Genomic DNA, 15,553 nt, shown 5'->3' with positions numbered 1-15,553 from the left:
TAGTGGGGTGGTGTAAGCTTGTGGGATGAAAGGGTTCATCCCTACCCTTATCAGTGGTAAAGGTTTTTAGGGGTTTCTCTTGTGGAGATGTTTTGTATTTGTGAATAAAATTCCCTTTTTCCTTATTGTCCTTTCTTATTTACTTTCTGTTGCATATTCTTAGTTCATTCTTTCCATAAAGAGGAACGAAGGTTTCTAGACTAACTTAGGTGCCCTAATGGCATATGAAAGATTGAAAAATAATTGAGTCATTCGCCTAAGAACACTCTTCCTTACATACCAACCAACTTATGGTCCAAGAAAAAATGGCTTTCACCAATGCATCCTATACACCAACACATTCTTTAAATTTTTTTAAGGAGTTTAAAAAATGGGTTTGGTTTACATTTTGAAGCTTAATTGGTGCTTGAGTTTGAATTTTATTTATTTATTATTATTGAAAGAATGATAGTTAGGATATACAATTTGATTGATGAAATGATGTAATATATGCATTTTATGTTATATATGTATGCATTTTATGTTATGTATAGGCGTATATATGAATGCATGTTGTTGACTAAGCTTATGTTCACTACAACATTTTTCACCTAAGGTTGTAAAAAAATTACAGCTAGAGGTGAAAAATATGCAGCCTTAAGTTAAGGCTACACTTAGAAAAAGTGTAACCTTAGTTAATGTACGAAAAAGTATGATTGCACTTGTTTATGGGATTCAACAACAAAATTAAAGGGCAACTTTCTACTATATGACTACAATCTTAAATCATATGGTAGTATATAAAATGTGCAGCTAAAAGTATAAGGTAGAGACACCTATAACCTTATAATATGGAACAAGTTTTATGATAAAAACACATGATGACAAATCATAAAATGCCTCTAAAATCAAATTGCAGCAATTAATGCCTCAAAAATCAAATGCCTCAAAAACCATTTTCAACTTGGAACATGGACCCCTAAGGTCTTTATAATGTGTACAATATGGGGTTTCATTAAGTATAGTCAACTAATTTTAGCAATCTCTCTCTCTTTCTCTCTTATTCTCTCTAATTCCTCTTTGTGCATATTTGTTTGTCCATTCTCCAACCTAATAAAACCATCTGACATTGCAATTCCCAACCTTCTTTACTTGCAAAGATTAATTTGCAAGAAAATATTAATTTGTAAGTAGTGCATAATGCAATATGAGACAAAGCATACTCACTGACTAACTAACAAATATTTATTTATCCTCTTTGATTTGACTTGATTTGAAACAAAGCAAAAAAGGAAAAAAAAAAAGAACATAGAAAATTGGTAACGCTATAAAAAGATTCATTAATTGTCCTCTTTCATATCTAACTCTCTTTTAGCATGGTACTACACGAGTTTCAAATGATGCATAGTTTAACATTGGAGATTGGAAAGCACATTCTTGATAAGATGGATTAGAATGACAATATTTTGACTAGGACTGTAAACTGCAATTTATTGACAAAATTGTTTCTGAAGAAAGTTGACCAAGCAAACTAAGTAATAAGCACATTGCTGTAGCATTTAAGTATACACGAATTCTTCCTAGAATTACTTTCCACATGGAAGGGAAAAGATTAACATGCCGGCAAGAATCAAATCAATGAACAATCAAGTCTTACAAAAGAAATCTTAAATCATGTAATAATAATTAAAAAACATAACAGAGATTTGAGAACCGGGTGCCTTAGTCTTGTACTAAAAGGGGTAACATTTGAACAAAGGAAGTAGAAAAGAAAAGAAAGAGGTTTTGGAATTAAGAGAAGGTGGAGGAGAGACAGATGAGAAGAAAAAATTGTTTTATTCATTAATTTTCAAAAAATTAATTTTCATATGGTCAAAATATTAATCTACCAAAGGCTACATTCCCAAATGATAGGTATTAGGAAGATGAATGCTCCAATTTACTAGTATTACATTACCTTATGATCGTGCTCAGACTATTGGAACGTTAGGTTTTTGCTCCAATTAGCATATTTAATTTTCAAAAAATGTTTGATAACCTGGAAGAAAAATTCAAAAGATTAAAAAAAGGGGTGAGTAAAGAAAAAGAAAATGAAAGAAAGATATATTTGTGTTGAGTATGAAAAGTGAAAAATAGAAAGAAAAAATAATTGATATTCTTTTACTTTAGAGAGAAATAGAGATTGTAAGATGTAAGGGTGTTAATTTTTAATTAAAATAAAGAAATATAAAAGGTATTAAATTTTTATGAGCTGCAAAATAAAAAATGCATTTAAATGTTAAAGCCCAAATACTATGACAAATTCTTTGGATGCAAAAATAAAAGTGCAGCTAAAATTGTGTGTTCAAACCCATTTATGTTGTAGTGGTTCTTCTTTAAAAGGTAAAGATTTAAATGCTAAAGATATAATTGGCAACCAAGGGTAAAACAATAATGGAAAGAACATTTGATGAGTCATGCCATAATTAAAAGGAACGTTTTGGAGACTTTTATAATTGTTACTTGAATAAATTTCTCAAAATTGTTTTAGGGTTTTTAGAGATTACAAGCTAGCGTTGCTGGTTTATATATAACTACTCTTCAATTCCTCAAGAAAAAAACAAACAGAACCAAAATGTTGTAAGATAATTCTTATTGCTGGTAATCATCTTTACTCTTTTTCATTTTCTTAACTCAAATCATGGCTGCATTCTCTTAACTTATGGGTTTTTTTTTTTTTTTTTTTTCATGGATATCGAATTCAATTATAATTGCTTTGGTGTTGAAAGAGGTATGTATTCTTTTTCTTTCTTTGAATGTTACGGTTTAGCTTTGGTACTTCTCTCAAGATTTGTTTGATATAAAAATACTTTAATCCAATCTTCATGAATTTACCATGCTTAATCCTGCTTAATAACACCATATCCATTCGTCCTAATAAACTTGTTACATTTTAATTTTTTGACTTTGGTGAAAACTCTTAAACTTTTACCTCTTTTATTTTATATTTATCAATGATGAAAATATTAAAAGAATGTTTTCCAAAAATTTTTAATCAAAATTAAAAGAAAATTCATCAAAATGTGAAAATTTAAATGCGATAAAGGGAGTCTTTTATCAGCAAAAAAAACTTGGTAATCTTGATGTTTTATGATACGAGCTTTTGTTGGTTATTTTGGCTATTCAAATGTGCATAAATAGTTATGATTTTGCATTGAATTAGATTTGTTGGAATTTAATCAATAATACTACTGGGATGCTTCTTTAAATTTTATAGAAACCATTCAATGAAGAACGTAGAAAGACCTATTTTTGAGTGGTTGGAAAATGTTGATGATGTGAATGTAAATTATGTAAATCCAGTAGATAATTACATATATCACATAGCTTTCGTTGAAAAACCGAAGAAGGAAAAAAACAAAAAACCTCCACGGCAGTCTAATTGAATGACACTTGGGCTATCAATTGGAACAATAGTGAAACACGATGAAGTGTTGATTAGGTAACATTTTACTACGGGGTGTCTGCTTCTTTGAGTTATCTAATGAGGGGTTTAGGAGGATGGTTTTTGAGATTGGTAATGGTGGGATATAGTTTCAGAGTACTTAATGTCTACGATGGATCTTGGATCAGTTTTGTTGTTGCTGTTTTTTTTAATAGGTTTGTTCGCTATTTTCTCTATTACAATATAAGTTTTTTTTTTACAAAAAATATTTTTATTATGAAGCAAAAATTCACAAATGTACAATAAATTAAAACAAAAACACATATACCAATGGAGAGAAAGAAAACCGTTATGCCATTTGAAATCTCTAGTGTTGAGTAGCTGAAGATTCCCTACGACATTACAAAGTCGTTTTGGACAAAAATAAACATTACACTTACCAAAGAAGTATTCAAACAGTTACGTGGATCATTCCAGCATGGCTATACCTATTCCCGCATCATACTATGTGTTGCTGTCTAATCCGATCAATAAACACTTACCCTTTATCATCGCGAAAACCACCTAAGTAAATATACAACGACCCATTGACATCACAAAGGCCATACAACAATCCAAAAAAAACAACGCTTACCAGAAAGAACATCCTTTCTCAGAATATTAACAAGCACATCCCTTACTAATCTAGGTAACAACCCAATTTGCCACCATATTAGTTGATCTAGGAACAAAATTTATTTCAACTTTATCAAATTTAGCAAAATACTTCCTATGGGTTGAGGTAAATTCGCCAATCATTGCATCTCTATTCTTTTCTCAAATTTTGAAGACATTTCGTCAATCTGTGTATTTTTTTAAAAAAAAATTTTGAAAACAAATGTCTGAATCTGAATATAAGTTTTTGCTAATTCAATTTTTGTAGATATATTAATAATTTTTTTATTTTAAATATTTTAAAGATAAAGAAAGTTCATATATATATTTTGAGTCAAATACTTGAGATCTTTGTCATAATTGTCCGTGAAACAAATAATCTTAGAAAACGAGAAAATATTGTATAATATAAAATTGTATAAAATACAAATAAATTTAAATTATATATTGAGAAATTTAAATTATGTATATTAACTATATAAATAAAGTATATATACATAATTTAACTCTAACTAACCTATAACAATATTATAGTCCCATTGGATAATAATATTGTATAATAACTCTTAACTAAATAATTTATATAATTATCTTAACAAATCTATAAATCAAAATGTATTATATACTCCTTCATGAAAAAGTGTTATACAATATTTGTTTTTGACGGTTAGCATTTACATATCGAATAGAACCAAAGAATCCCAAGATTTGTTTTCCTAGAAGAAGAAATATGTTTTTCATATCATAAGCATGCTAAAAACTAACTAAACGAAAATGCAGCTAACGTGAGCTTAGAACTTGCATGGGAGAAATAAGTTTTCCATATCATAAGCATGTTAAAAACTAACTAAGCGAGAATGCAGCTAACGTGAACAGCTCTCAATTAACTCATATTTATTGGGACCTTTTTTTTCTTTCTCCACTATTTCTGTAATTAAATGAGACAGACAGGGACTGCAAAGACACCGTTGTGTTTACTCTTTTACAATGAAGGTGGTGGTGGAGATATTGACAGGAAACCTTTTCTACATTCAAGTCGGCAATGATGCCACGGTTGGTGATCTCAAGAAAGAGATTGAAGCCCAGGAAAATTTGCCACGCCAACGTATGATCTTGGTTGTCGACAAAAATCAAAGTCACCCAAGGATAAATGATGAAGATGCAGCCTCTCTAGTTGATTGTGGAGTGCAAGATGGATCTCACATCTATCTCTTCTTCAACCACCTTGAGGACGAGTCACCTTATCATCATGTTTTTACCTTGCCCGAACCTTTCTGGGACTAGCTCCTTTGCAAAAAGAAATATATCGCTATGCGAGTTTGATCATTTTGTGTTTTCATGTGTTTGACATTAACATAGTTTTTGTTGTATGAATGAGAAGATATTTCATGCAGGTTGATGTGTAATGGAATTTTCTCTTGATAAATTTAATTGTAATATTGACCTTGATTAGTGATTAGTTTGGATAAGGCAACATCAATAGAAAACTTAAGACCTGTCCCTAATTAGATGTCTTACCAACTATTATTCCATTTCACGACAAACCAAATATGCCATAAGAGGAGAAGCTTCTTTCTCCTAGACTAGTTGATGGCATTTCATTTATTCTTTTAAGCCTTGTGGTAGAATTGCACCATGTTGATCAGAGGGAGTATGGCATGGAGAAAAAAAGAGAGGAAATTTTACCATATACATATATCTCAACTATGGGAGAACCCTTTTTGACTCTAGCAAATAAAGTAAGCGATGTGACATGCGAGTAGTACCTTATCTTGTCGAAACCCAAATATAGGAACGGTATGCTTGCCAACCCTCTGTAATCTTTAGCTTGCTTAGTAATGTAGATCAAATAGGCTAATTTATGACTACATTGACATGGCTAATGGTTTAAATTTGCAAACCCTACAGAGTATTGAGTTTTCCTCAAGTTATATATAGGTTATGAGATAAAGATTATCGAAACAATTGGTTAAATTAGTTCTTTAATTAATAATATTAAAGATTTGGAAAAATCATGTCTTGCATGCAGATTAACATTCCAACTTTATAATTTTCTTAATATAAAAGTGAATGATTAGTTTTAAATATTAATTGGGAATGTCAAAAGAATGAGCAAAAATTCAGAAAAGTAATATGTTGGAAAGAATAATGATAAGATAGCCTGAAACTAAAAGCAAAGACATTCAATTTAGAGTATAAAAATGAACCGTTACAGACGCAAATGGTTTAAACTAATTATGGAAGAAGTTTATTAGAATTGGTGTCCACCCTCTTCTCCTAAACTTCAAGTTCTAATGTAGGTTCAGGTTTTTGATAGGTGTAATTGCCTGTTGCCGAATGCCATTAATTGAGGAAGAGAGAAAGCTATTATTAAGAGTAATCTTATAGCAGGTCAACACATGGAGCTCACAAGCACACCCCACCCCACCTACCCAACCCATCCCTCCACTTAACTAAAGAAATAAGAACAAAGAAAACGAAACATAAAATCAGTTAAGCTATAAATTAAAGCTGATTGCAAATGCCTAAAACAGCTGACAATCAAAGCATCATAAGGCGAAGAGGTACCCTAGCATTATCAATCTAAACATGCAAGTGGACATGCAAGCTCATCTATAAACTGTATGTGTGACAGGAAAAGAGAGCTCGAGGCTGAAAAAAAAAACAAAAAGAACCCAGAATGGTATATCAATTATTAATACACACAGATACACATACCATTGATTTCATGTTTATATTAACGTAACTATGTTCGACTCATTGTGATTATCAACAAAATTTTGTTAATGCAAGAAAATATAAAGGACCAAATGAAGATATGAATGAAAAATTCTAGCCATGTGAGATGAGAATCTTGCCCACTTAGATGGTCTACAAGAGCTCTGGACCTAAAGGTGCCTTCAATGATGTATCTTGAAACCAACTTCACTTGAGGTTTAGCTTGCAAGATGGAAGGTTAAACTCAAAGAGGTGCAGGTAAACCGCTCACTTTCATCATACATGAATACTTAGTTGGAACAATAGCACCTGCCCGTGAGCACAGGTCCACCACAGCTGGTGCATGCCCATAGTAATCCCGACCTTCATCCAAAAGCACTAATGGATCTTGAGGCCTTCGCCGCCACACAATCTTTGGTGGGACCAAGTCATCAACCCCTGCCTTCTTCCAAAAATGGGCTCCACGCCAACTTTCATATCTAAACACTCCACAAAGACGAGCCCTATGGCCAGATGGCCCCACATGAACTTCAGAACAATATTTACAAACCTTTGCCGGATAGACCAATAGAAGCTTCATAACGCCAGATCTAAGTGTCTCCCATGCCCTCAAGGTGCCATTTGCTATCACAGTCAAATCATCATGTGACAAAGACTCAATCCCTCTGACACCACCATAAAATTCATCTGCAACTAATGAACCCGAGTTCAAATTTTCATCATTTAGATCAGCCCCTGCTTGCCAGCATAGCTCCACAACTGCAGGAACACGTTCAAAATCAAATCTTTGCTGGTGTTTGATAACACCTTGGAACATGTTGTGCAGATGAAATGCTTCTACAGGGACAAGTATATCATTCAAACCCCCGTTAACCCATTCATGAACGCGATTCTTTCCAATGCGCTTGTATCCACAGCAAGTTTTGATTAAATGGCCTTTCTCACCAATATATACTTCTGGACAGAACCTGCAAAGATTTATATGAATCAAATTGCAACTTGGTTTTTGGGTAATATTTTGCTGAATAGAGGCTGGACTAATGCAGTAAAACTAGAGAAATTTCTTTATGGAAACAAAGGTTTCCCCTCCATTCTCATCAATCATGAAAGGTACTAGACTTCTTCCAAATGCAAACATAAATATGAATCTGAAATTTCAACCCAAATGAGAGACAGAGAGAGAGAGGTATTTGCCTTGTTAACTGCAAACTAAAGTTGCTTACTTTTTGTTCTAAATGAGCATTCTATTATCCTTAAAATGCAAGTGGTAGCATTGTGGAGACAAATCTATTGACCAACAAGCAACAATATATGACAGTAGCATTGCAGTTTTCCCTTGTTGTCTGCTTATGAAGTCACAGAGGCGACAGAAAAGAGAAGTGACTGCTCTTTGCAGCAGGAGATGCAGAACATTTATTATTATAGAATAGAAATCAAAGGAACTGGAATATCTGTCAACAGTTTGATTCATACTCATGCATGTTACAAGTGCAATTAAGTTCGGGAAGAGTCAGTTATCCCCATATTCCCATGAAACCATTACTCCATGTTTAATTAATCAGCAATTACTGAACTTGTATCTATAATGGATTCATTGACTAAAATAAACAAATTTTATCCTGGGACTCACAACTAAAATTTTGCATCCAGCCCAAATTCTAGGACAATTTATTGCTGTAAGAGTTGCTTTGAACATTAAAAAAAAAAAACTCTACCTATTTGTGCAAAATACTTCCTGCAATCAGTTGGAGATAATATACATAAAGTGCAAGCAAAACAGGAAAGCCTAACATTAGGGGCAGTTAAATCAGTCAGATTCTGCTGTCTTGACAGTATTGTACCTTAAAATGGTGGTGGCATTTTACAAGGTCCATGGCGGAGTACAGGCTGTTCTTCCATTACCTTACGGCAAACGTGGCATGATTTCACTCTCAGCAAATCATGGGGCACTAAGGTCTCTGTGATTGCACCCTCAGAGGAAGGCACTACACTGGCAAGCGGAATGCCAAAATCCATCTTGAGACAATGCTGGCATTTAAACACTAATCTACTGAAAAACTCGTCTGAGTCAATTGAAAGTTTTATATATTATAGCTTGGCTCTTTCCAGAGACATATTGGGGTTGTATTTCTAGAACATGATATCTGAGTTCATCAGTGACTAGTGAAATTTCCAAACAAGTTATCACTTGACAACCTAACTAGAAGTCTTTGATGCAGATATTATAACAGTTAAGTCTAGCACAAATGAACATATATGCAAAGATGATGCAAACTTGGATTAAGGTTTATTTGAATATAGAAATTGAGGGAGGGACTTACTTGCAGGCAAGGACAGGGAACAATTTGAGAAGGATGGAGACTCCTTGGAAGAGGAGTGCTCTAGCCATGAGGACCTCTTGGGCCACTGGAATCATTCCGGGCACTGGATAGTCCTTAGCTCGATTCTCGATTCTCTTGAGTATCATCGGCCTCAGCTTCTTCAAGTCGACCTTCGAGCTGTATGATCTCCAGTAACCCCTTAATGCCATTGACATAGATCCTGCTAAAAGGCATTGAATCAAACACCTTGCGAACACTACAAATAACAAATAGAAGCATCTTCAGATTGAATAAACTGACAACAGTTAGATCTAAGAAACATAATCCAACACAATCAGATAAAGTTGAAACAAAAATTGGAACTTTCAAACTGAAATAAAATAAACAAACATAAAGCAAACTGAATTAGTTAGAGAATCCGGCACAGTATCCCCTTAAAATTCAAGTTTCCAGAATAAGGACCATGACCATGAGTCCATGACAAGCAAACTACGGCTCTGCCTGATTGCCGCTTTTGCTATATGAAACATTTCCAAAGCCTCAAAACAAATCAATATTTAACCAAAACACTTGCCAATTTCATCAACTTTTAGTTACAAGCATTTGCGTTTAAACCCGAATCCACGCTGACGAAAAGAATAAAAGAAAAATATTTATAGTAGCAATTCAATGTCAGCCAAAATACCAATTCAACTAATGCAACAAGCAGCAATTCATTCAAATTGAGCGAGCAACCCACATCAAATCTAATATATATAATACATAAACCAAAGCATAAAAAATCAGCGCAAAACATTAAATTTTCTCACATATTTTTATCAAAAACAAATAGTTTTGACAAAAAACAAAACCATGACATTAAAAAACAAATAAATCTCAAATTATCAACAATAAGATAAAGTAAAATAAAGCACAATTCTACTTGTTGGAAAGGAAAACAAGTAACTTTAGTTCCAAATTATAATAGTGAAATTCAATACTAAAACGCAAGATCACAAATTTTATACCTAGCGCACAACTGGGTTATTGGGGTTTCTTGCGTCTTTGGGTCTAGAGTTTTATGGGTGTCGGGTTCTCAAGTTCCTATGTCTGGTTTCGTCAGCCCTTCTTGTCGTCCAGAAACGAAAGGAAAGAAAACGGCAACCACCGCCGCCACATTCTGGGAAATTAAGGAAAAAAAAATATATATATATATATATATATATATATTTTTTTTTTTTTTTTTTACGTTTTTCGAGAATTGGTAACTTAAATTTTAAGTTAAGGATAGGAAAAAGTTTTATTATTATTATTTGATAATGAGAATTTCACTTTACTTATTTAATAATTATCAAATAGAAAATGATTTTAATGAAAGTTTTTTAAGGTGATATTAGGGAAAGATTGCATGAAAATAAAAATAAAAAATCATTCCAAGATTATTTGCAATCATAAAAATAATCTAACGCATAGATTAATTGGGACTATTTTGAAAGAAATTTTACATTACTATACTCTTGAACTCAAATTGGTTTCATGAATCGCGATTTAACATTTTTAAAGAATTTAAATCAAATGATTTTATTAGAAATTATAAATTTAATGAAACCCAGTCAAGTTGATTTTATCGAAAAAATGAATGAATGAATAAGGCAAAAAAAAAAGAGACGATATTTCTTTCTAAAATGACTTTGTGTGGGTAAGAAAAGTAGCTTTGATTTTAGCAAGAGTAATGTATGCATCAAGAATGACTTTGTGTCGATCAGAAATACTTTTTTGTTTTTTCAAGATCTTCTCTAATTCAGCCCTGTCCATAAACAATCCTGGCAACCATACCCAACATGACATCACACCACCGTGTCATCCCCCATGCTACCAGGAAAAGAAGGGTCCAGCAGCACGACCATTTCAACCTCAAGTAACATGGCATCTCATTGCCTTAGCAATCTTCCAGGCTACCAGCACCACAATCATAACATCCTCAAGCAACCCCCCCCCCCCCCCCCCCCCCCCCCCCTTCCTTCCCTTCCCGCCGCTACCCTTGAGATTGATCTGCACAAACTTCCAAAACACAGCCTCCAAAGAAACACAGTAGCACAGCCCCTGAACCCCAAGGTATTAATCCTCCATCCAATTGTCACTCAGACATCAATCTTGAGAGACATCCCTCCGCCTATAGCCATCCCGTCGCTCCACCCTAATCAAAAGAGAACATCCACCACCTAAAAAAAACCAGCAATGTCATTAGCCAAGCCACTCCCTAAAAAATAGCAAAGGAGAGGAGCCTTCATAGAGCCAGAGGAGTTAATGGCAAGCCAAAAATCACATGAATGAAGATGTAGAAAGAGAGAGATCATTAATCAATTAACATTGAAAATAGAAAAAGGTAGTGTTTTTTTTATATATATTCTTTTCTATTTTTTCTTTATTTCTTTTTTTAACATAGGAACCTCTGTTCATGAACAAAATTCGTAACCATTCTAGGTACCCTATGAACATCAAGCAGTTCATGGCTCATTAAACACGTCATAGAAGAAGAAACTCACAAAATCTCATGAACCACCCCTCCCTCCCCCTTTCTCACATAGGTGAGTGAAGTGATGAGGTGCAGCATGAAGGAATTGAAAAAGATCAAAATCCCTAGAGACATTAAACCCCATGATATTCCAAACTAAGAATTTCACACATAGGTTTTAACCGCATCAAGTTCAAAATTATTGTCAAATTGGACTTCCTGACACACATCTTCCCCTACCAGGGATTGTTTCTCCAAAGTAGTTTTGTCAGTATGCACTACCATTTGTGAATCATCAAGATTATCATCAGCGATTACAACGAAGTTGTTTGCAGTACTAATTATGTGTGTGGTACTGTTTATGTCAAAATGTTGTTTTTTCTTCCATGACCACAATGTATGCATGTACATTGTATGCATGTACATATATATAACTAATGAATAATAATGGAAGCAAAAATAAATAAGTATAGGCAAATATCAACTATGATTTAATAATAATAGTGCATTTTTGTTTCCTGGCAGATAAACCTACCATCATCTAATAAGGATCATGACACTAACCTCCAACCATAGCAAATATTAAGCTTCTTCCTTCACAAGTTCCAAGCTTTTGTTTTTTGGAGTTCTTCAATCTTTTCCTTATGAGTTCTTCCAACCTAAATAACAATTAAAAGTGATGGTAATACAGTATTTTTTTAATAGATTGCCTAGGGTTGGGGATCCATACATTTTCTTTTATAAGTAGAATCTCTCCCATCAAAGTAATAACTACTACCTCAAAATTAGAAAAATTTTCAAAAACAATAGGTAATTATCACAATCACATTCAAATAATGGGTAGTTATGACAATCCCATTAAAACCTTATCACTTATCATAGAATCTAAAAGTTAAGACCACTAAAGATAATGCGATATTTAAATTTTAAAATTAAAATTCCAACATTTTCCCACTTGATCTGAACTTTTATTACACAATTATTTCTGCAACATAATAAGCTTATTCCCTATATGCTTATATAAAAAAATAGAAATACATGAATCATGGCGGTAAGTCCTTTTATAAATAAGTATTACCTTTCATGTATTACAAAACAATTTTTTTTTAAACAAACTTCATAATATGATATATTACTTTATGAATAAACCTCAAATGTTTATTTTGGGTCTTTAAATATTTGTTGTTCTCAAACATAAATGTATACAATGATAAATAAGAAAACAAACTAAAATTCAGTGTTTCATTAGAAAGAAAAATGTGCTAGCATCTCAACTCAAATAGTAAGTGACAGATCAGAAATCAATCCCATTTTCGCTACATAATCCTTGAACATCTTTGGTGGCATGCCTTTTGTCAAAGGATCTGCAATTATTAACTCAATATGAATGTGTTCAATAGCATTTCATTTGCTTTAATGTGCTTTCTGATAGTGTGTTTACTTTGATTTTCACTTTTTTTATTCTTAGCAAAGAACACAACATCAGAATTATCACAATACAACTTTAATGGCTTAGACATTGATTCAACAACTCAAAACCTAAAGATGAAACTTTTCAACCAAATACCCTGTGATGGAACCTCAAAACAAGAAACAAACTAAGCTTCTATCATAGAAGTAGCAACCAAAGATTGCTTTGTACTTCTCCAAGATATAACTCTTCCAACAAGCATGAAGATATATCCAAATGTTAACTTTCGAGAATCAACACAACCAGCAAAGTCTGAATCCGAATATCCAACAACTTCCAAGATGTCAGATCGTTTATATGTAAACATGAAATCTTTAGTCCCTTGAAGGTACCTTATGACCTTTTTTTGCAGCCTTCCAATGATCTAAGCCTGGATTACATTGATATCTTCCCAAAATTTCAACTACAAATGCAATGTCTAGTTTAGTATAGATTTAAGCATACATTAAGCTTCCAACAACTAAAACATATGGAATGTTTTTAATTTGTTCCCTCTCAAGTTCATTCTTAGGACATTGGATCAAATTAAACTTGTCACTCTTCACAATAGCTGCAACATTAGGTGAACAATCTTTCATCCAAAATCTCTCTAAAACCTTATTGATATAGGCTATTTGAGACAAACCCAAGATACCTTGAAATATGTTTCTATGAATCTTGATGCCAATGACATAAGACGTTTCGCCCATATCTTTCATGTCAAAATGCTAAGAAAGAAATTGTTTTTCCTCGTGTAGCAATCCCATATCATTGGTTCCAAGCAAAATATCATCTACATATAAAGCCAGAAAGATGATCTTACTCTCACTAACCTTGTGGTATATTCATTGATCCATAACATTCTTTATGAAACCAACTGAAGAGAACATTCTGAAACTTTAAATACCACTGACAGGAGGCTAGGTTCAATCCACATATAGACTTTCTAAACTTGCAAACCTAGTGCTTACCTTTATTCGAAATGATCCCTTCAAGTTATTTCATATAAACCTCTTGCTCTAAATCTCCATTAAAGAATGTTGTTTTCACATCCATTTGATGTAAATTTAAGTCAAAATGAGCAACTAATGTCATGATGATACGAAAGAATCTTTTTTCGAAGCAGGAGAAAATGTCTCTCGATAATCAATTCCTTTCTTTTGTGAGAATCTTTTGGCAACAAGTTTAGTCTTGTATCTCTCAATGTTGCCTAATGAGGCTTTCTTGGTTTTGAATACCCATTTATGACCAATGGGCTTCAGCCCATTAAGCAACTCAATAAGATCCCATACTTGATTATTTGCCATAAAACCCATCTCATCCTTCATGGCATCATACCAAAATTTAGATTTATCACTTTCCATTGCTTGTGAGAATTGTAGACACTTAAAAAAATATATAAATATAAATAAAAAATAAAAAATTTAAATTATAATAAAGTAAAATAAAATATATAAAATAATAATAATAAATAAAGAAAATAATAAAAATTAAAAAAAAAAAGGATGGCTGGGCATACGCCCAGCCATCCTTTCCCTAACCACCCCACATGATGGGGTTCTGGCCACCAACTCCCTGGTGCCAGAACCCCATCGCCGGGTTGTCCAAATTTTTGGACAACCCGACTTTTTAAGGGCTATCTGCAAAGAACAAAGGACGACAACAAAAAAAAAATCCTAGATCTACCAGCAGCAAATACCTAGCCACAGGAACAAAAAAAAACAAAACACAAAGCAAAAAAGAAAAGGGAGTTAGATATGAGAAATGAGTGGGAGGGGGGTTCAAGGTTAAAGAGTTTTGGCTGGCGGCGAAGAGAAGAGAGGGAGTGGATCTATCTAGGTGTCCGACCGACGGTGAAAAAGATAAGAAAGAGAGTTTGGCGCCGGCGACAGAAAGCAAAGAGATCCGCCTGGCGAGAGAGAAATAGAGAAGAGGAAGCCGAAAGAGAGGAAAAAAGAGGGATCGGTCTGCGAAGGAGGAAAGGTTTTTTAGAGAGAAGGTGGAGAGTGCCGCCGCTAGAGAGAAAAAGTGAGGAATGAAAATGAAGAGAGAAAGAAAGAAAAAGGGGTTAAATACCTAGAGTTCGGGTCTCAAAACGGTCCCGTTTTAGAGTCAAAATTTTAAAAGGGGAGAGTGTCAAAACGACATCGTTTTGAGAGGCTTTGCAGGTACCAAACGGTGCGTTTTGAGTCCTACCTCGTGGGCTCCTAGAAGCAGACCGGGCGGAGTAGATTTGGGCTTCTGCAGGCCACCGAATTGGGCCAATCGCAGCCCAACAAGGTATAATTCTTTTCTTTTTTGCTTGGGCTTGTTTTAGTTAGTGTTGGGTCTAACCCATTTTAATTAAAATGTATTTATTTTTTAGGAAAGAAATATATATATAATATGAATACTTATATTTAATATTAAAAAATCAGAAAATAATAATGATAGTAAAAATAATAAAATAATAATAATAATAAAAGTAAAAAATAAATGAAATGATTATTAAAAAAATTTTCACCTATGAGAGG

At 33.3% G+C, this 15,553-nt stretch overlaps 1 protein-coding gene across 3 annotated transcripts; it reads right to left on the bottom strand.

Annotated features, from left to right (window-relative positions):
* Positions 1 to 6,728: 6,728 nt before the first annotated feature.
* Positions 6,729 to 10,267, bottom strand: APO4 (APO RNA-binding protein (DUF794)). 3 transcript variants are annotated; one of them, XM_007032998.3, is made up of 3 exons: positions 10,104 to 10,267; positions 9,097 to 9,352; positions 6,729 to 7,743 (listed from the first exon to the last, which is right to left on the bottom strand). In XM_007032998.3, the coding sequence occupies exons 2-3, from the start codon at positions 9,309 to 9,311 to the stop codon at positions 7,020 to 7,022; spliced, it is 939 nt and encodes a 312-aa protein (XP_007033060.2). In that variant the 5' UTR covers positions 9,312 to 9,352; positions 10,104 to 10,267; the 3' UTR covers positions 6,729 to 7,019. The 3 variants fall into 3 exon arrangements, with proteins under 3 accessions (XP_007033060.2, XP_088661268.1, XP_007033061.2); XM_088805142.1 differs by having other exon boundaries at positions 9,097 to 9,319; XM_007032999.3 differs by having other exon boundaries at positions 9,097 to 9,316.
* Positions 10,268 to 15,553: the final 5,286 nt, after the last annotated feature.

This window comes from Theobroma cacao, chromosome 4, assembly GCF_053813885.1.
Source record: "Theobroma cacao isolate CCN51 chromosome 4, ASM5381388v1, whole genome shotgun sequence".
NCBI classification, from domain to species: domain Eukaryota; kingdom Viridiplantae; phylum Streptophyta; class Magnoliopsida; order Malvales; family Malvaceae; genus Theobroma; species Theobroma cacao.
The sequence above is the reverse complement of the archived record's forward strand: the minus strand, read 5'-3'. Positions and strand labels throughout refer to the sequence as shown.